Source organism: Eutrigla gurnardus, assembly GCF_963514095.1.
Source record: "Eutrigla gurnardus genome assembly, chromosome: 10".
NCBI classification, from domain to species: Eukaryota; Metazoa; Chordata; class Actinopteri; order Perciformes; family Triglidae; genus Eutrigla; species Eutrigla gurnardus.
In genome coordinates, this window is record NC_139924.1 from 23,913,476 (window position 1) to 23,935,977 (window position 22,502).

Here is a 22,502-nt window from a genome sequence, read left to right on the forward strand (position 1 = left end):
TACTTTTTTTTACATACTTTCCTACGACTTTTTTCAATACTTTTTTTTAAATTATAGTATTACATCAGTATTTTTCATGGCTTTTTTTTTTTATCATACTATTGTATGACTTTTGTTGAAGACTTTTTTTGAGACTTTTGTTGATGACTTTTTTCATCACTTTTTTCAACATACACTGACTTTTTCATGACTTTTTTTTTTACATACTAATATATGGGTTTTTTTTCGTGTCTTTTTTCAAAAACACAAAACTGACTTTTTCGTAACTTTTTTTGACATGTCGAAAAAAGTAAAAAAAAAAGTAATTGTATAGTATGTAGAAAAAGTCACAAAAAAAGTAATTCTATAGTATGTCAAAAAAAAAGCACTGTACCTGGATTTAAACCACTAACCTTCAAGGATGAGGTGACTTTGCTAACCACTACACCACCATATAATACACCCAAAACATTATGAAAAAAAGTAATATAAGACTATATAAAAAAAGTGATGAAAAAAGATCATAGTATAGTATGTCAAAAAAAGTAATGAAAAAAGCAATTCAATAGTATGTCGGTAAGAATGTACTGAACCTGGATTTGAACCACAAACCTTTCATAGATGAAGTGACTTTGCTAACCACTACACCACCATTATATACCCGAATCAGCATGACAAAAAGTCATAGAATAGTATGTCAAAAAAAGTAATTTAAAAAAGTCATACAATATTATGTCAAACTATGGTATGTGGGGAAAAAAGTCATAAGGCAGAGATTGTTTAAATAGGGCCGAGAAAAAGTTTTCATTTTATTCAGCAATTTTATTTATTACATGTATTATAATGTCTCATTACTATCCCAATAATTATTAAATATCACATGAAAAAATGAATGGTTACATTAATTAACCTGCATCAAAAACTACCACAGATGAAAAAAAAAGGCTTGAACAGTAAGTAAGAAAACATTTGTTGTGTATGGTAGCAAAACTTCTTAAGGTAAATGCCGTATCATGCTAAATAGTGGATGCAGATTTAGAAACTTAACTTGAAATACCAAGATGAACTTGAAAGCAACACAGCAATGTTTTCTTTTCACAGTGTGAATAGGGAATTGTATCCTATACAACAGCACTACAGCATGAGTATGACGAACAGACCACAAAAACAGTGACTGCAAAGAAAAGTAGTTTCTTGGCCAATATACCAGGAATAAAATATGCAGAGTACTAAGGACAGAACACAAATTCCGTTCACAGTAAATACAATACAAAACAATACAGTATACTTGGATAACAAATAATATGAGTTTATAAAATTCCATTTTAACATTATTTACAAATGTTTCCCCTTGCACCTTACATCAATAACCTCTATACTTTGAGCAGCGGATTGATTTTTTTAGCAATCTGTGACTCAAATTCAAGTGTGACTTCCCAGAATCTCATCCAAATTTATATCTTTCATCCAATCATCATTCCCAGAGCCAGACTTGAGCAAAGAGTCTATGAAATCTGAGTCTGTGTTGATCCCTGGGACTGTGTTGTCTCCCTCGGGGAGGAAGTCAAAGGTCAGTCGATTGGCCCGGTTATTCTGGTAGCTGCTGGAGCTGGGACTGGGCTCTGAAAAGTTGCCTGCTGGTACCCTCTGTTCAGGAGAGGGCTGGTTCAGATTCCCCACTGCTGACGGAGATCCCATCATTGGCTGGCTTGGTCTTGGGCCTGTGTCTCTGATCGAAGGGTTAAGAGGGAGCATGGCAATGTCTGGTGCTACCTGGTTGGGAGGGCCGATGTGCCTGTGTTGGTACGGGTGGTTTGGCATGTCCAGCTGCACACCCTGAGACTGTAGTGGATTAGGTAGCCGCCTAACACCAAGTCCAGTTGTCACTTGCTTGTTGGCTGAGCCCCAGCCCATGTTAACATTTTTCATCAAGCCTCCAAGACCCTGTCCCGGTACCCCTGAGGAATGCAGGTCAGCTGTCGTTCTCGGGTGTTGTACACCTGCTACATTGTTCATTCCAAAGGAATTTGCATGTGTGTTTGGCCCCAGGAACCTAACTTTATTTTGATTTAGTCCAATTCGATTCTGACTGTTATGCTGCTGGAACTGGCCGATGCAAGAATTCGGACGACAATCGATCCCGATACCAAATCTGCGGTCTGACGGTGAAGGACTCATCTTTGAACCAGACCCGGTTGGGAGGTGACATGACATGGACTGGAGGTCGTTCTCAGGGACATTGCTGGAAGACTGGGAGGGATTTTGACCTTAAGAAAGAAAGAAAAACGGATTACAATGGCTACTTTTAAGCATTTAAAGCATTTCTGACTTGAGAATCATCGTAGGCAACCCTACCTGTGAAGATGTTTCCTTGCTGAACTCCCACCATACTTCTTGACTGCTTGTAATCAGGCGGCGGTCTTGTGAGATGACGATTGAACTGATCATGTGCATTGTCTTTGTCCTTAAAAAGGAAAAACAGTCGTGAATACAGATTATGTTAATCATCAATTCCACCACATTGTGGAACTGGTTGAAATTGGTGAAAGGTTTGAGATAAGCTTTAAGATTTAGCATACTGAATTGCTAATGGTGTGCGGTTGTTGATTCAGGGGTCTCTGCATGGCCTGAGTCTTGACTGGGCCCTTCTGCTGGTTGTTGGGTGCTGGAGGCCGCGGCTGCGACTGGGCTGACATGACTCCTAAGCTTCCATTGGTGGGCAGCCTCGGACCAGGAGGAACACCCTTAGAATAAGAGACATATGATGGTTAAATATTAGTATCATTGGACCTTTTTTGCTTCTTCTAAATACCTGGAGATTGTACCCGAGTGCTTTGAAAGTGGTTATGGAAAAACACATTACAAAACAATGCAATAATACGTGTTGGCCACTAGATGGCAGAACTCCACAAGATATCATTGATCTATGTCAAAGATGCTATTCAACCTCCAGAATGTGGTCAAGGCTACTCCCTCTGCAGAGGGAGACTTGGAGAGAAGCTTTTTTTGGAAGAGAGAGTGCGAGCCCTCCTCAAGGCCTGCTTCTCCCCTGATAATTGTGTCTAAAGAGAGTGGAAAGAATCCCTGAGACAGCAGGAAATATGTGCCAATGGGGAGTAAAGCGCCAGCACCATGACTACCTCCATTTAATAAGCTCTCCTTTAGTGATCACTGTGTTGTGTTTGGCAAGGAGGCATTCCATCCACTAGAAACCCATTTGGCTCCTGACAATATTACACTGATTAAACTGTTGTAGTCGGCAGCACTCAAATAAAATTGCCCAACTAGATTTTTGTTTGAAGTCTTGTCCTGAACGTATGCTTTTGCAGATACATTTTCACCATCACCGTGTTTGAGATGTTATATATCCTTGTCTTGCATGTTTTTGTTCACTTTTTGAGGCAGCTGTGCGCTCCCAAGTAAAATGTCTCTTTTCTTGTGGACACAAGGACACTGTGCTCAAGCTTCAACCAAGTGCAAGCATTTGTCAAGAAGGAGGTTAATGTGCACCAAATCCAAGTCAACACACACTGTGTATACAATGTCAGTCATTGTGTTTACTTAAAATGTTTCCCAGGGTGAAATGGATTAGAAATCCAACCGTGCATTTAGCAGAAGCTATTACTTAGAGGACAGATTCCTTGCTGGAGATGAATCTCTGCAGGGTGGTGACTCTGTGGTTCCAGAGAGAAAACAGAGCAGTGTGTGTGTGTGTGTGTGTGTGTGTGTGTGTGATAATGAATGGGGCTGAAATTTGGAGAATTAACGAGACAGGATAAGAAAATGAGGGAAGTTGAAACTCATCAGGAGTCACAAGCCATTTCACATGAGCTAATATTCTCCTTCTCGCAGAGTTCAACCCACACAGCAAACCAAGCATGGCAATGAGGTTACACAGGGACTAAAACATCAAAACAGTGGTTTCTCCTATTACACTAGAAAGCAGTGACTGGCTTTGATTCACTATATCCAGTTATCGAGACTGTGAGAAATTGTGACCATCACACACATTTTCCCTGCAGAGGTACACTAGAGATGGCTTATTCCCTCTTTGTTGTAAGAAAAACCCAATGAGGGGTGTTTTAGCATGTACAACTGAGTAATCCTCTCTGTCATCCCGATGTGTCATAAAGCTGTTTTCCATGTTTTTTTCCCCCCTCTCATTCTTCACAAGCTTGTTGTTAATGAATACCACATGTGGCTCAGGCCTCAGAGAAGGAGCGAGTGATTTAGTCTCCCATCCTGCGGCAGGGCAGGCAGCTGACAGTGATCCAGGCCCAGCCTTTGCCGGCTCTCACACTGCACTTCCTCCAGTCTGGAATCAGGACGCTGTCCCTGGGGAGCGCCTCGGCATCTGGACTTGGCCACGGCTCCCTTTCCCAGGAAACAAGCAGTCCCTTCACAGCACTGCCGGAGTGACCTGGTAGGCTCAACCCCCCCTGGCCCCACTCTTATCCCTACTGAGGGATGTGGTGCCACCCGATCATCTACAAAAGCTGAGGAGTCATTATTTACTGCGAGCAAACCTGATCTTAAAAGGAATACTTCACCCACATAATGATCGTTTTATATCATTTAGGCTTCTCAGCCCACGTCTTGATGAAGTAAATTGGGGCCACGTTTAAAAACAGTAAATCTAAACCCAAACATCTGTTGACAAACTCACACGACTCTTACTGTATAATCCAAGTCTCATTTATCCAGTTGTTTTCTCAGTACTTCCCAAACACATACATCTTCACTAAAACAGTTTTTAATACCCGTCTGCATAAACAGGCTCAGGCTTGTGCAGGCGCGCTACTCTTGCGGACAAGTCCAGACTGTTGGAAATGGAAAGGTTTGAATGAAAATGAATGTGTTTGGGAAACAGTGAGCATATGACTGGATACATTACATTCACTGAGACGGATTACACGGCACGGGTTATGTGAGAGTTTGTAAATAGATGTTGCGACATAGTTTTACTGTTGTTAAATTCAGCCCCCCATTTACTTCAGTGCATAAAGAATTATTTCACCGTGGTGGCATCTGAGAAAAACAGCTTTCGTTAAAAACTCTAGCTTCTGAAAACAGGGTGAGTAATTGAAATAAAAATGTTCATTTTCGTGAGTGAAGTATTTCTTTAAGTCGCAGCTCTAATTTGGGGCTCTGCATTCTCAGTGAGCGGAGCACTTTATTCTGCAGACAGCAATGTACAAGCTATTGTGTGGTACTTACATGGAAATCTGTATTAGCTGAAGCCAATTACTAGGACGATGAAATTGCTGCCAAATGTCTGTCTTCACCTGATCTAACGGGGCTGTGTTATGCTGAGCAGAAGTATAATTCACTCTGGAGAAGATTGTCTGCCAACTGTTGTAAATCTGAAGGTAAACGTTTTTATAATTAAGTATACTAGCATACATTAGTGTGCCACTGTGAAAGGGATTGAAAGTCAAATGAAATGTATAAATCTATGAAAATGAAAATGAATGGAACAATACCTCAGTGTGTGAGAGAAGACATTTAGTTCAAATATTCCCTTTCAATAGTCCTTTCTGCACCTTTATAGATGACTTTATCGCATTTAGTTACGAGATAATTCCACAGCAATTCTTTGATAATTGGATAATTTCTGCAGTGGCAAAATAAATAAAGTAAAATATAAACTCTAATAATTGTTACCACACCTGCATTGTCTTTCATTTTGATATTTATGTTGTCATGGAATCTCTTCAGCGTAAACACAAAACAACTACCAAAGTGATGTGACGAGCTAAATGTTGTCCTTGAAACAGCATCGTCAACCAACCACAGTAACTCAGGTTTCATTATGCATTAGTGTCCTCTTCTGTAAGCTGCCACAGAACGTATTCATATTGTGTGTGTGTGTGTGTGTGTGTGTGTGTGTGTGTGTGTGTGTGTGACCTCATAGCTAGAGAGTTGGCTGTTTGAAAAGCGCTCCTCAGCAGCCTCACACAGTGGGGGGAAGCCCAGTGCTGGTTGTGGTGTTACGCAGCAGATCAGGGCATTCTTTCAGGACTTGTATTTCTATTCACTGTTGCTCAACTCTTTCCTCCTGCGAGTTGTCCCTCCCTCGTTAAAAGACAAACATCATTATCAGCCTCTTTTAGAACACCTGTTCTAAAGTTATATGGTCACTCTTGTATACAGTTCCTATGCTATCACATCCCTAGCTTCATGTTTACATATATTAAACAAACTGCACATTAAAACACCGTGCCACTGGGAAAGTTGTCCCACCAGGCCTCATGAACTTGAGCACAGTATTTTAAAAGACCAAAGGTGACTGAGCTTTTACTTTCACATTGCGGCGCTCCGGGTCTTGGAAAAGTTTGCCTTTTTAATAATTCATCAAAAACCATTTAAGGCTTTTTTTTGGGGGGGGGTATCCAGTCACATCTCCTATGTTTTAATTAATTATATTTTTGTTGTGTGTTTTTATGTTGTTTTATGTTTTTACTGATTATAATTGATGTTTTAAATGTGCTACAGCTGGGGATAGGTTCATTGATGTCTCTAAATTGGCCGTAGGTGTGAATGTGAGCATGAATGGTTGTCTGTCTCTACATGTCAGACCTGTGATAGACCGGCGTCCTGTCCAGGGTGAACCCTGCCTTCGCCCCATTGACAGCTGGGATCGGCTCCAGCCCCCCCGCGACCCTGAATACAGGATAAGCGGTAGAAAATGGATGGATGGATGGGCTACAGCAAGTTTAGAAGCACATAAATATTATTACTGATCATCACCACAGCTAACTAATACTAATAATAATGCTAATTCCAATCATGGGTGATGTTGGGACTTTGACATTGTATTGACTCTGGAAATCTTGAGCGTATTCTAGTCCTGCTCAAGTGTCCTGAGATGACTTCTGTTGTGATATGACACTATAAATAACATTGAATTGAATTGAATCAGTACTTTTATAACAATTTGAATGAATGGATGATGCTCCAGACCGTTCTCTTAACCAAGAGGGTTTGCTGCCTAAACCTAACTGTACATAGTAATTTTAAGCCCAACCACGACGGTTTTCCAAAACCTAACTTAGTGGTTTGTTGCCTAAACCTAACTTTCGCTTTAGAGCCCCTGAGTGACAGAAAAAGAAGAAACAAAATGGTGATGGAAACGACAGTTCACGTTCTGCCAGGAGAATGTGTGGATATCTGTTCAGAGTGGGACAACTGGTTCTGTTTTTACCAATTTGTGAGGATGCATTTGTCCTAATACCTTGTGTACTTCCATGTCATGAACGCCCCCCCACCCCTCCTCCTCTCCCAGTCACTCAAGCACTTCCCTTGATCTGTAGAGGTTATGAGAGCTCTCTTGTGTGGCTTGCATTATCATTTCACACAAAGACAGCTACAGATACTGTTGGAGCAAAAATTAAAGTGGGGACGGTCTAAATCTCCCCAATCATAACAAATCAGTGATTCAACCTCCGGCACCAGGCTAAGCAGATTACTGTCATTTTCCACCACTTGTCCCTTGTAGCTAACAACCTCCAATTAGCAAATCCCGCTGTGCATATCTGTGCCCTGACGGGGAGCCACCATGACAAGCAGAGAAATTAGAAGTTCTGCATGTTAATCTACCATGCTTTGGCAATCTGTGTCATCGTCAAAACACTTTCAGGGGAAATACATATTCAAGGGAGTCGCAGCAGCAAAGGCACAGTCAAGCAGCTAGGACAATGAAAATAAAGTCCCAAAACAAACAGCGGTGCATTGTAGTCGCCTCAGACAGCAGGCTGGCAGCTGCAAGCAAACCAGGAAGACCGAAGAGAGTGATTTTGACTTGTGTGTATTATGTTACAAAAATAAATATTATGATTAATTTTGTTTATGGTGTAAGAAATAACACAACCAGTCACATCAAATAAATTCATACAAGTAATGTGTAATTAGTCAAAAATGTACATTTATGTCAAGGCACATTATTGCAGCACTATGATTAGAGTTATTGACATTAACAAAATATATACCTATATCTTTATTGCAGTATGTTGTTATTTAGCTATGTTGTGTTTTTCCGATCACATGACAGTGTATGTTCCCCTACAATGAAAATGCATTGCCAATTATGTTTCGAGGGGAATTTATTTTCTCCCAGATTCAGTTTGTCTTTGAGTTTCTGTCAAACAAAAACATGATTTTCACCCAAGAAATGGCCATTTGTGTCACATGTAAAATCATTCACTATTTTAATTTATGTCCATAACTTAAATAACTAATCAACATACCTGTTTTAATCCAAACCATGATTTTTAATTCAACTTTTGTTGCCTAAATATAAAAAAAGGTTTAAATTTAAAATGTGTTTGAGAATGAATACAGATCAGTTGTATGGGAATGTCGTTTTGTAAGAGACAAGGTTTTACATGGTGGTAGATATGCATCACTTGAAGACCCAAATTCAATTTTACTGACAGTATAGTTATATTCAGTATAAAATAAATAAATAAAAAGCTTTGGATGTGGTCAAAATTGTTAAGTCAACAACCTAAGCACAAGGCCATTCCATTCCCAAACATTTGCTGATTCAAGGATTTTACCTCAGAGTAATCCTGTGTGAAGTAACTTGACAGAGTCCTTACCTGTCGCTGCTGTGCCAGTTTGAACGGCAGCCCTGCGGGAACTGGCTTGGGTTGCAGGCAAAGGGCCCCCGACGTGGAGATCTGTTGGTTCTGGAAGTGGAGAGCCGGATGTGGCTGATTCTGGACGCTCGATGGCGACTGCTGCTGCTGCTGCTGATGGGCTGAATTCTTGTTCACGGAGTTTGCCATGATAGGCATGGGCTGGCTGGTAGGATGGGGCGCTTTGGGGCTGAAGTGCAATGTGGGCTTGGTGCTGAGAACCTTCATGTCCAAATGATGGGTGCCATTGTGGCCATTTGACTTGAAGAGACAGTTGTTGATCCCTTTACTCTGCGAGCCAACCCTTTGCTGGCTAAGCGGGGCCGGGCTGGAGACCTTGTCCTGGGGGAAGGCGCTAGTGGAGGAGTGGGTGCTCATGCCAGGAGCCCAGTTGGTCAATCCTGCAGGTGGTGATTGGTGGTGGTGATGGAGAAGGGAGCTTGGCTGCTGCTGGTTTGCTGCCATCTGCTTCAGCTGCTCTGCGTGGGATATTTCGGGCCAGCAGGGCAGGGCTCTGGGGTGGCCTGCCTGAGTGTTAGCTTTCTGTGACGTGGTGGTAGAAGAGGTGCCGGACAACGTAAAAGAGGGTCCGGCTGAAGCTGGTCGAAGCTGTGGCGAGCCACAATGAACTTGGCCAAAATCTGGCGAGTGCTCCATCTTGATCGGCTTATCCATCGGGGAACACAGACTGGCAGCGGCTCCGGCTGAGCTTGGCCGACCTAGATCCAAACCGAACGTATCGTCCTGCTTCAGCATCTTCTCAAACTCCAGGTCATTCAGTGTCGGTACTGTCTTTGTCAGCTCGTCAAAAAGATCCTGGAGCTCTGGGTCAATCTGACCACCACCTTCATCTTTGAAGTCAAAAATCATCTCTGCATTCGACTGGCCACAAGACTGGACCTCGATGGGCTCTTTCTTCATTTCTTTCAGAGTCATGTTGAATATGTCTGACCCCACTCCGTGGGGAATCATGTAATTCTTTCTCTGCATGCCCATGGTTGAGGACCCTTGCAGGGAATGAGCCTGGGTTAAGTTGTGGTTGCAGGCCCCATGTCCCAGACCACCAGTGTCCACACGGACCCGCTTAAAGTCTGATCCAGAGAAACCACAGGAGAGCCCGTTCTGCTTCGGTGCGTGTCCTGGGGCATGTCCTTCAATCTTCCTTCGCAAAGACCCTTGAAGCTGCAAAACACAAGAGAATGGAGTTTTTAAAAACACTTCAGAATAAACCCAGTACCTTCAATTCACTCATTGTACATTTACTTAAAAAAAAAAAAAAAAGATCTCCAGGGTAATACAGTTTGAAGACTCTCATGAGAACATTATCATAACAAAACTTTAAATATTTCATTTTATTCAAAAACTGTCTTGTGAGCCAATTTAAATCATGGTGATAGTTCTGACTATGGCTGCATTGATAAATTTTACATCCAGCTCAAAATATCACAATGTCAATTAATTTAATTCCACATTTTGCTCCAAGGCCTCCAGATGCTCAACACTGGACCGGCTTGTGAAATTTAGGAAGATTAATTTTATTAATAGACAGTGTTTTCATTCAGTAGAATAACTTAAGAAGGGATGACCTCTCAAATGCTTTCTATTGACATAATTCACCCGGTAACATCACTTTGTGAAATAAAGCAGATACATTCAGATACATTAAATATGTAGCTGTATTTCAACACTTGCAATGCATCGATGAGGCTAAATGTTTTGAAATGATGTCATTGGAGTGCCGTGGATGGGCTGAGAAGATAGCTAGAAATCTGATACAGTCGACAGACTCCGGAGAGAAGAATAGGGTCTTTGTTTCCCTCATTTGCATACATTATATTTTCTTCCATTGCGCCTCTTTAGATAGCAGAGTTTCTCCTTTGTGGCTGAGATCCTGCTTAAACAGGCTAGTACCGCCATCTGACTTCCTTCTGCCCTATCCACATATCTTTCATTCATTTAAGGTAATAAACACAGACTGTATCGTTATGACTCACGACTGTAACCACTCAGTATCATATCCATTGAAGTGAAAGATTAAAGAATGACAAAATGTGCACGCTATGTTAGCAAAAAAAAAATGACTGATTATCTGACCATCTTTTCATGTGCTGCCTGCATGGAAACAAAATGGCTTGGGTTGTACACCAACCTCAGCACAGGAGAGGAGTATCAGTGTGTTGCATATTTCACTGTGGGAACACATTTGAGTCATCTCCACCTGCTGGCACATATTACATTAAGATGATTCATAGCCTGAGGGTTGTGAGTGAATCCTGCAGTTCACTACATTTCTACTGCGTCTGTATTACCTCTGCTCTTAACAATTGTTCAAAGATGCATCTTCATATTTAAATCAAGGCACAAATATATTCTCCAAGCCTCCTTAATTAAAGCGTTTCAACGTATTGAATGAGCATATAGAGAGGTTACTATAGTCATTCAGTTGTGTTAAGTTAAGTAGGAAAATCAACTTGCAAGAAGTTAAAACTTGTTGGATCTCCATGACAACAACTAGTGTGAAGGCAGAGGAGAAACTCATCATGTTCAGCCGAAGACGGAGAGAAAGTTTGGCTCCATGTGACTAATGTCAAAGAGCGATCGATTTGTGGTCTTTGTTTTAGTCAAAACTATAGCCGCTGGTGTATTGATTTGATAGAACCCCTAGCATCTGAAAAAAGACATTAAAAATCACTATCTGTGTTCAAAAGTGAAGAAATTAAGTAGACAAACAATCATCAGAGAAGCATGTGGTAAAAAAAAAAAAAGAGAGAAAAAGTTTGTGATTATTCATCACATTCAAATGTTCTGTTTGAAATATGACTCAAACTTTGCAACTAACATGGCAACAATGGATTTTTAACAAAGATTAATAATGAAATGTTATGTTTTATTTTAATATTAATCGTAGATGTACATTCATATTTAAATAACTAATAATATAAATGCACAATATTTGTTCATATTGGATTTTTTTTTTTTTTTTAAACAAGCAGTATGGTCCTGTGAGTGTAGTTTCATACAGTGTTTGCCTAATAGAACATTTGATGTATTTTTAAATAATACATTAGCTCAGTTAGCCTTTTGTATATTAAAAATTAAATAGAAAATGCAATGCTTGCAAAAGAAAAGTAACCACTATTCTGAAATTAAATATACTTTACTCAGTATAAAAGTTCTCAACAGACACTAGAGAGAAAGAAATCTTGTCAGATGATGTAATGACTGGCTGGAGAGTGCCAAGTTAATACAGAGAATTACAGAGACGATTTTAACTTGGAGATGTTCCATCAGTTCCTCTACAGTAGGTCGCATTATACTAGCTCCCTTTTGCCATCCTCACTGAGATCCAGACTATTAAACATTGTGTCTCTCTACAGACTACTGGACATCTGTTTTCCTCCAAATGCAGATGAAAACAGGCCCTCTAGTGTGTGCAGCTCATGCACACTTTCTCTCGTTCCAGAGGGCTCTTTCTGGAGAAGACAGACAGGAGTACTCCTCATGGTTCAAGGCACTGTCTGAGAAAACACATCATGAATAATGGAAAGGACAGTGGATGCATTGCAAAAAGCCAATGTGAGACAGCCCGAGTTGCCTTTCTTCTGCTTCTGTGCCATTTAAATAGACTCAAGAGCAGTTTCTTAGATCAAATTCAAAACTTAAGCTTCCCAAGAAGTCAAGATTAGATCACGGTTTTGTGTGCATCCCTCATTTAGGTAAAAAAAAAAAAAAAGAAGAAAAAAAGGTCAAACACATTTCCAATAAACAGAAGTCCCATCCTGTTCACTCAGCACTCAGAAGCAGTGGCCTCCTAGCTGACCTGAAATCCTCATGACAGATCTCCATGTGATCTGAAAATAGATTTTTTGATTAACATTTAATGAGCTTAGAAGCTCTGAATCACTTTGAAATGACTCCTGCTGCATGAAAGGCTCGAACATATGCATTATATACTCTTATCATCGGAGAGATTAAAGAATAACTGCTTACATTCATTTTCCGTGTTGGCAAAATGTAATCACCAACTATCAACATCCGAATTAGCAGTGTTACAACAAAACCCAAGACCTACAGAACAATTTGCTAGAAAAACCTCTCATCTGAATGTCTCACAGAAAAGAACAATAAACATGGTGTTTTAAAGACTTAACAAGGTGTAACCCAAACCTTGTGCTGTAAAATGATTACAGTGAATTAAGAACGGCTTTCGTTGTTGAGCATCACGTTTTCGATGATGCCCTTTGACTGTGAGGAACCTGACCTTGGCCATGTCAGCAGAAGCTATCTATTCCTGGGAGCTGGAGGGTTGGTTAACCGTGTGTCAAGCTGAGCAGTGTGGTGATGCTGAGCACTGTGGATGGGGCTCCGGGTGAGCCATCCCAGGGACAACACCAGGCCTCCTGGTACCATCTGTCAGTCCAGTGGCTCAGCCCTGAGAGAATAGGTTTGCCAGTGTTGGAAGGCTTTATGTTTGAGTATGAGAGTGTGGCTCAACAAAAGATCGAGCTCGCCAGCCTTTAATCTATTCACCAGAGCCCTGAAACATGTTGCAATCCGCTCTGTGAGTGTAAGAAACCTCCCTCCCGGCATTTGACATGGAAAAACAGTCCCAAAATAAAGGAATAAATACGACTATTGTGTTCCTAGGGAGACATAATATTTATGCGGTTCTGCAGGTTGCATATTGCAAAAGGGGATTTCAGCTCGCTTATTGCCAGATAAGAAACAAGAGCCCTCAGACAAGTGCCAATGTCATACAAAACTCAGTTATCTGCTTGCAGAATGCTGAGAAAGTTTAAAGCTGTAAGCTATTATACTGTATCCAGAGAAAATGAATAAAACCTCCTGCAGAGCTTGAAAAGTTGAAATATTTAAAAGGATGGTAAGAAAGCATGGTTTGTTTTATTCAGCACATTTTATGTACGAAAATTACAAGATAACCGTGATGAGACGCCAACAGGAGACAAAACTGACAATTTAGCATTTTTAGCTTGAGTTTAAGCTAAGCTTTAAGCTTTTTGGTTCATGTATTTCATCTAAAGACAATATTTACATAGAACTAAGAAAAAAGAAATGCTAAAACTTTGAGAGGCAGCAATAAGCAATTTTAGGAACTTCTATCGAAACTAGACTTGGAATGCCCCATTATGTTAATGAAAGTGAATAATTCATTTGTACATCTTCCCCATAAATTGGATCCTCTCACAAATTGAATGGGTATTTCACAGGCCCATGCTACACAAATCCACCAAGTTTCAAGAAAATCGGGCCAGTACAGTTTTTCGTAATCCTGCTGATAGACAAACAAACCAAACTGTGTTTTATGAAGCAATTTATTAGCCGACAAATGAGATACCTGCTGCTTGGAAATATTGTGTTTTGTGGTAAAACTGACAAAATTATAAAATGAGTAGGTTTGATATATATATATTTCTTTTGCAAATATAAAATAAAGTAATATTTTCATAAAAAACATGATACTCCCCTAAAGAAACAGATTGAATCCATTTCTATAGGGCATGTGCCATAAGGTTGCACAGGGATGTGATATAGCTTCATGGTTCGCTTCCCTAATCAGGCTGCTGCGTGTTGGGACGAAGCAGCACACTGCAGAGGTGGGCTACTTTTGGCTGATCAGCACTTTGCTTCCCCACACTTCCTGACACAGTTGTATTAGATTGAGGCTGCCCTCCAGAGAGCAGGCAGGAGAGAAGGATGAGCAGCCGCGGCAGCAGGAAAAAAAAAAAGAAGAAAAAAAAAAGAAAGGCAGCTTTGTGGCAGCCTCTGGGAAATGGGAAGAGATGATAAGAACTCCTTTGAAGAGAAATCATCCATTATGTTTACTGAAGGCAGATTTTTTTTTAACAGTTAATGTAGCTCAGCTCCAACATTCCATGGAGAAACTTGCTATTTTAATAAGAGGCAGATTGCACAAAGAAATCCTGTTGGAGATACCCATTCGAATAGCCAAATGCCGAGATTAAATAGCATTACAATCACTTCTTGCTGTGGCATGTCTTTTGTTGGGAATCAAACAGACGAGTTCAATGTGATGGGCCTCGGGCGAAACGGAGGCTGGACGAAGCAGCGCCGAAAGTATGCACGGACCCCATAAGAAAATATGTGGGGCCCCTTAAAAAAAAAAGTAACAAGCAATGCTGGTATCTCTGCCTTCACCGGTCACTGCACACCCATTGAAAGATGAGAATCCTCAACGGAGAGCGTGTGGACAAGGTATGTACAGCTGCTCTTGGAGAGTTTGCGTCATTAGTCAAGCTGATCTTTATTACAAATATATTCCTTCCAATTATTCTTGACCTGGTGAGCTAGGCTGAACGACCAATTAATTGTACATAATATGTATTGAATCGCTTCTCCTGTCAGGGAGAGTTCAAGAGCTGTGGTTCCTGGCCCACAGATTCCCAGGATGGCAGGGCAGCAGTGAAGTGATCCTGGGAACAAATATGGTGTGTGTGTGTGTGTGTGTGTGTGGGAGGTGGTAGGCAGGCAGACTCTGTCAAGGCATCACCGCAGCACCAGCTAAGCCACGCCATTGCAGACGTACCACAGGTCACCAACATCGCAGTGACAAGCCGTCACATCACATCACCCATAGCCATGTGGCTCACAGAGCTCCTGACACTGCTGTCGCCTCTCATCTACATGCCATTCTTAACCACACTGACATCTACTGAGGCGGACTCAGGGCTCCCAGAGTCAGGAGCGATCCCATGCAGCATGCATCAATGCAGCTTCCCGGGTGAAAAGGGATCCCTTCAATAAATGATTTAAAGTGGGAACTACAGGTTGTGTTCAAATCAGTGGCCATAACACACTGAGCAAAGTGAACGATTATTTCCAGGTTTAACCGGCACATCCTAATCTTCGGCCACAGCATAACATTTCCTGTGAAAGATGACTACCACCTTTGTCTTCACCGAGTCATTGCAAGACAGAGAGAAAAAGACAGGAAGACATCCTGCCATATTAACGAGCCTTGAGCCAGTCATAGATAACCATACAGCTCTTGCATTCCAATATAGGCTAAGCTGCTATTGTAGCGAAAAAGGGTTTAATTTAGTGGCAACACTGGATTAAACATCCTATGAGCGGGAAACACCCTCAACCAGCTCACGATTCCAATCCACATCTGAAGTGCTGAATGCTATGCACCAAAAAACGAAAGGACATGATACATCTACCATGATGACATGTTTCTTTAAATTGGTATCCTGTGTGTGCAGTGTCCACTTAAATGTGAGAGGCAAGGAGGTAAACTATATTCAGGCTGGGAAACTTGAGGGTGTGGGAAAGTTAACATAAATCAGAACATTAAAAGGACGCTTAAAAGCAAAGGCTTCGGCAGAAGAAATTGACAATCCCGGCAGACACCAGAGGTCAGTGTGAGCATGGAAATATGAAAGAAAAATCCTCATGTTAACAATCTGGATGTTAGGGTTTGTTATTAGCAAAGGTAAACCAGGATAATAAAAGCACTGGAATGTGGGTGTTTAGGTAGCCTAGAGCTATACAATATTGTTTTACAATGTTAGTTAATATCACATTACACACAAACTTTAACCACTACGGAGGTGAAACTAATGAGGACACATAAGATAGTAGAAAATCTGATCACTTGAGCTTCTCTGAAAACAAATCCTGTACCAAAAGACGTCTAAAAGGTCTACAGGAATGTTTTTACATAATACCTTAAAAAAGGCCATTGCCATACAACCACAAGTACCTTTTTCCCAGCAACCGTCAAACACAAGGCCTGCCTCCGGTCATGCCACAGGAAAAGGCCCATAAGCAGGGAACAAGTTCCCTTCCTGTTTTCAAAGACGATTCCTATGGCATGCAGAGCCGTTTCCTGCTCGCTCGACTCATTTCACCATCTAAAACATCTGGCTGCTTTTCAGCGTGCAGCTGCAGCACGGTGAGAGCCAACAGTGCCACTGCTGAGTTGAGCAACACAGTCCTGAGCCATTCCAGTCATATCTCCGGCTAGAAAGACAATCATCCAGCTCCACCAGATACCGCCAGGCATCCCACTGTATTATGTAGGATCGGCAGCAACTACTGAACAGATAATATTTAATTGTACCGTGTTTAGTACTTAAAAGCTGCTCATGTCCTATCACTCCGCCGTTTGAATGATGAATGTCTTGATTCTCCCTTTACAGCACAGTCACTGCAGTTGGAAATCAGGAAACAATATGCGTCAATATATGATGTGATTGCAGCAAAGTGCTCTTTAGCTGCAGTGCTGTGGCGATTTCCCAGTGAAACAAGGATCCATTTTATATCCCGTGGGAAACCTGGGCTGAGTGGTTAATGCTGTGCTAATGCTGCTTCACTCAGCCAGGTCTTGATAAGCCTCATGCTTTTAGAGGGGGGAAACACATTTAGTGTTTTAAACCGCTTCAATGGAGAAAGCTTTGAAAAATCCACTAGTTGAAAAGGGGATACTTGTTGAGTTTTGTCATCTCTCTCAGCTTTCACCTAAATTACACACACACAAGCATTAGACAGGCGAGCAGTCACACTAATCTGTACTCATGCTCTGAAACAATCCTCTGCTAGTTCAGTTTGAAAAGGGACTGCTGCAGCTAGAAAGTAAGAAGAAAAAATAAATGAGTGGGAAGCTTTGTTTGACTCCCACTCCTATCAGTTCTGACATTCCAAATAAGGTCTGTGTAGACCGGTGCTGGCAGAGACGGACACAGAAAACACTGCAGAGCTCTCACAGGCTCCAACCAAGGAAACAGGGTATGTGGTGGGGGGAGCATTGGGGCTCATGGTGCAGAAAATATGTGACCTCTAAAAATGTATCATCAGCCTGACATTTCCCAGCAGGACAAAAACAAAACATCACGTGATGCTGATATATGTTAGATATTAGTAAGATACCATCATCCATGGAAAACTTAGTTAAATTTGTCCTCTGGACAGCTATAGCCTAAAAAAACAACTGGTTGTCAGAGACTGGAGAAAAGTTACAAAAAAAACAAACCCTCATCAAGTAAAACAGTAAATGAATAGCTGCACTAGATAACTTTGCACACGGTTGGCCAAAACCTTCATATATGAATTTCGTTCTTACAAACCTAGGCAAATCATTATAGTTCCTTTGATTTCACGCTTTCAGTTTCCGATACTTCTAGAAAAAAAACCCCAGATCAGACAAACCCGGCATATCATGATAGTTACTTTGATTTCACGCTTTCAGTTTCCGATACTTCTACAAAAAAATCCCCAGATCAAACAAACCAGGCAAATTAGCGTCGACTCAGCGCCCGAGTGCCAACTCCAGCATGCTAGATATCTGAACCTGTTGGGGAGCTCCAACCAATGAGGGGAAACCTGGTAGCTGAGTCGCCTCACGCGTAGCTTACTAGTGTGGAAACAGGTTATTATGTGAACATGTGTACCGACGACATCGAGCATGGCTACGCTCGTGTCACTTCTCTGTGCTTCATCAGTCGTGTGTCAGTGTCAACGTGGCTTAACTGCTCTCATCAACCCGGTTTCGAGCAGCAGGTCACTGTCAACGAACAAGCTTTGATAAACCCACAGTATGATACATATTCCCAGCACCAAACAGACAGTTTTTTAGGAGGTGGAGACCAAAAACGGAGCTAAAAGTAAAAGTGAATACTTGACTAAAATGTGTGAGGGGGCCAGAGACATGACTCCAGATGGATGCGAATGTTTCACTTGGATGTGTAACTAGGCAACCGCTTGTTAACACGCAATTTAATATGTCTAGACTAGTTATGCCACCTAGGGAGTCATTGTCCATCGATAACATCAGCCGCCTATCTTACATAATCCCCTTTTAATTTTACGAGAGGAATACAGTAATTGTAATTGAACGGCGGTTAAAACAGGTAGGCTGAGCTCTACTAAAGTATACACTGATGCACAGTTGTATGGAAGACAGGGGAAATGTCTGTTAATGGCGAGAAGTCAGACTGGTATTGTCCTTTAAGGGGAAACAGGATTGTTTTCAGCTTTCATGTAAAAAGGTAAAATGTGTATTTTCCCGCATATGTAGAATAAAGAAAACACATTTAATTCCAAGGGCTGCTTAAATTGCCTTCCCATCGAGCCCTGCGGGTACTGAGCTCACCCCTGCAAGTGGTGGCTCTCACAGTGGCAGGCAGGGAGAGTTCAAGGTTGCAGCAGAGCCTATGTCTCTGAGCAAGTTTCTGCATGCAGCCAGCTCTTGTGTGTCTAAGTGGGCCTTGTGAATCACTGCTTCAGGTCTTTTTTACATGTCGCAGCTGGTGAGAGGGAGAGACAGCGTGCTCTCAGGTAATCCGTCCAAGTGGAAAAAAACAACTTTGTCATGATGTGATCATTGCCATTCATTCAAAGTGAAGGGAAACACTAAGCAACCGTGGGGATTTTCAACCCGATTAAGAGGATTTGTGCTGATAAAAGACACTTGTGGAAAGAAATGATATCCTGTCTTGTCCAAAAATAGTCCACAGCAATTAAAAGCAGGTCCTGTGTACCTACTCTGACATCTGGTCAGTTAAACATCTAGTCCGTTGCTTGGAAATAGACAAACTGTTCAGTGGTTTAAAAGTCCCAAACCCACTACGTGAACACATACAACAACTGCTGACTTACCTACATTTTTTACACCTAAACAAATGCCAAAGAAAAAGAACAATTTAGTAAAGTGCTAATAAAAGTTTAAGGAGATTTTATTAGCGAACGCTTGGTTAAATGGACAGTGAACGCTCAAAACACAAAGAGTGCTCAGGCGAGCGACTCAGACCCATGTGGCTATCGTCACAGCATCTGCTGAAGGAGGAAGCCCAGAGTCTGGTCATGCTCCCTCTGCCCAGTCTGTAGAACAACAACCTAAATGGGCAGAGGCTGCCGTATGCCATATGAACAGGCTGCTTGTAGTGATGGTACAAGTTGGAGACATTTACTGGGAGGTGGGAATACAAGATAATCAATAAGACAAGATGATCCTTTATTAGTCCCACAGAGGGAACATTTACAATCTCACTTCCAGTGTAAAGTTCCCCAGCAAGCATAATGTCAACACTAGCAGCTGAGCAAATCCAAACATTTTGTCTATTACAACATGTACTTTTTTTCAGGTTAAAACACAGCATTGCTAGGTTTCCTTCGTATGCTGTTGGTAGAAACGCCGTTCTAACAGGAAGCAACATCAACCTTTAGTGCCAACGTGAGTGTTTTTGGGATATTACATTATACATTATGCTGCTGTCACATCAAATTACACCCCGTTAGCTCAAGGTTGTGTACGTGGAACTATCTGCATTTCCATCCCAGCATATGATGATATTTGGTCGAGGTGGAGGAGATTATCCTGCCTGCTTGTGTGAATTTCACAGCTCAACTGGCAAGGCGTCCCTCCACTGACGAGACAGCTGTTTTTTTTCCCCTCACTTTGACTACTTCAGGCAAAACAGATGAGCTCGGTGATTCAAACTCACCCAAGGCAGCATAATAGCGGGGAAAATTCCTTCTCACCAAGGGAGTTAATTCACTGGGAATGACAATGAGGAGAGCCTCTGATAAACCTGCTTTGAAAAGTTGTTCTAGTGCAATGTTATAACTATTGAAAATAGTATTAGGCTAAATTATGTTGGGCGTTGTCCATTTAAGTGACCATTTAAAATATCACTTTGTTTAAATATAATAACGAAGGTGAACGAATACTGTATCCCCGTAATTTTACTCTACAAGGTAATTGATGAAAAAATCTGCAACCCTAACAGTCACCTCTAGGTGGTGCATGTGTCAATATTGCAACAAAATTGTTTGTCTGTAGTAGGCAACGTCATGAATGAGGAATGGATAAGGTGTTTCCACTCAGCCTTGCTGCTAATTTGTCCCAGTAGCTAACTGCAGCTCTGCAACACAAAACTCCCATGTGGCCCCACATTAAATTTCCCCGTTGAATACCATTAGAAAAAAAGTTTAGAGTCCAAGGTGTCTTGACAACAGTTTTACAAACGAGGTCAATTATTATGTTGTTATTTAACTACGAAGGCGTAATGCTTTTCTAAATTTCTATTACAATCCCTGTCTTTCCTACTTTTCCAAGCACTCCCCCTTGAGGCGAATCTGCAGCCTGCTAAATGTGAGTGAGTGCATTTGTGAGTTACAAGCCACTTGTAAAAGAGAAATACAAATTTCACCCATATAATATTATGTGGAGGCCTCAAGCAATAGCACCACGCTCTCACAGCCCTCATCAGCACTTGTATGTACACATTTAGATTTTGTAAAAATGACAATCTACTCTGATGCTGTTAAATTCTAATCTTAATCACAGATTCACATGAATCTAAGGGGTTGGTAATCTCAAATTCATACTGTGCTAAGAATGAAGTTCAAGATATTGACGGACATTAATTATATCAGTATTAGCAAATATCTTTCATTGTTACAGGACACCGTTGACAGAAGTTATGATACAGATAAACTATGTTTGCTCTTCAAGAACACACCCCATCCAACAGTAAGCAATCTCAAGTGATGTGAACAAGGAAGTGAAGTTAAGAAACGGAGAGGACTTCAATGAATTTAACACATATGACCATGCCTGAGTCTAGCTGAACCACAGAACACCATAAGTTATGGCATGAAAAGGCTGGCTTTGTTGCCGGATGTGGGAAAAACATCCAATAGACTCTAAAAAAAGCACAGGAAGGAAACTGGGGGTGGGGTGGCAGTGAGTAGCAATGGGGGTGTGGTGGTGGAGAGTGGGAGTGAGAAACGCATGTTCTCTTCACTCGCTTTCTCCCTCTTGTTATCACGCACAACATAAAAAATCCTACTTTCTCAGAATGCAGCATCACCTTTTTGTTTTCCTCTGGACGGCAGGAGAACGAGCCTTTACTTGCTTAATTCATTCAAAAGAACAAGGTGTCTTCGTTCATTCTCGAGTGATACGGTGGCAAATTGATGGGAGTTGAATAATTCATTAAATAATGATCATTCACCGTCACATAACTCCCCTAGTTCATATCGTCCACTTAGCTAGCATATGTTTAAAAGTGGATTTGGGTGTACACCACTGTGGGTTAAAGGTCAACCAGTAAACTACACACATGATCTTGTCTTCCCCTAACTTTGCAACATTTTGGTGTGATATTCTAAAAGTTTCCTCAAGATATTGTGCCCTCTTTGGATTTACCACACAAGCACTTAATACCTTAAGACTCATTCTCATCTTCTGGAGGCAACATTCACCACCTGGCTTTTACAGATGGTTTTTGAGAGGAAAGAGTTATATTTTTTAATTAAATTCCCCTTTAAAATAGTAAAAAAAAAGAGCAAAAGAGGGAAGAAGGTGGAAAGCCCCTACAGAGAAAGTAGGAATCACCTCCCTGAACTTCCCTTTATTAATAAGGGTATTTTCTCTATAAACTCAAAATATAGTTGTAATCCTGTACAACCACAGTTTCCGAGTCACCATAAGTGTTCATAAGCAAATCAACATGAAGTGGTCACAGTAAGGTTTATAAAACTTAAACAATCTGGCAGACATCAAGGAAATTAAACTAAAACTTAGAGGGCAAATATGTCCTCCCATTCATCATCCAGGCACGACTCGGTTACTGTCAGCTCGCTGCATTTCAGTGTGACACTCCATGTTTCTGCTCATTACCCTTCATGTAATCCTTTCACGGTAGAACAGAACAGATTCCTCTCACTTGTCATGCAAAGGGCACCAAGTGTTTATTGTAAACAGTATGCATGTTTCATTAAATTTTTTAAAATCAGCTGTTTGCCTCATTTGAATTAGAGGGACTGCTGTTGTCGGCCATTCAAAAAGCACGCACCATGACATCTGCAGCTAAAAATGAATACAAAAATAGCCTTTAA

General features: G+C 41.2%; 1 protein-coding gene across 1 annotated transcript in view; it reads right to left on the reverse strand.

Moving 5' to 3' along the window:
• Positions 1-794: 794 nt before the first annotated feature.
• The window catches only part of maml2 (mastermind like transcriptional coactivator 2), a 33,285-nt gene continuing 11,577 nt past the window's right edge, over positions 795-22,502 (reverse strand). The window contains exons 2-5 of the mRNA XM_084019490.1: positions 8,580-9,800; positions 2,559-2,723; positions 2,335-2,443; positions 795-2,246 (exon numbers count right to left, since the gene is read on the reverse strand). Coding sequence (XP_083875616.1) covers positions 1,402-2,246; positions 2,335-2,443; positions 2,559-2,723; positions 8,580-9,800 — 2,340 coding nt within the window. The 3' untranslated portion in view covers positions 795-1,401. The remainder of the gene's footprint in view (positions 2,247-2,334; positions 2,444-2,558; positions 2,724-8,579; positions 9,801-22,502) is intronic.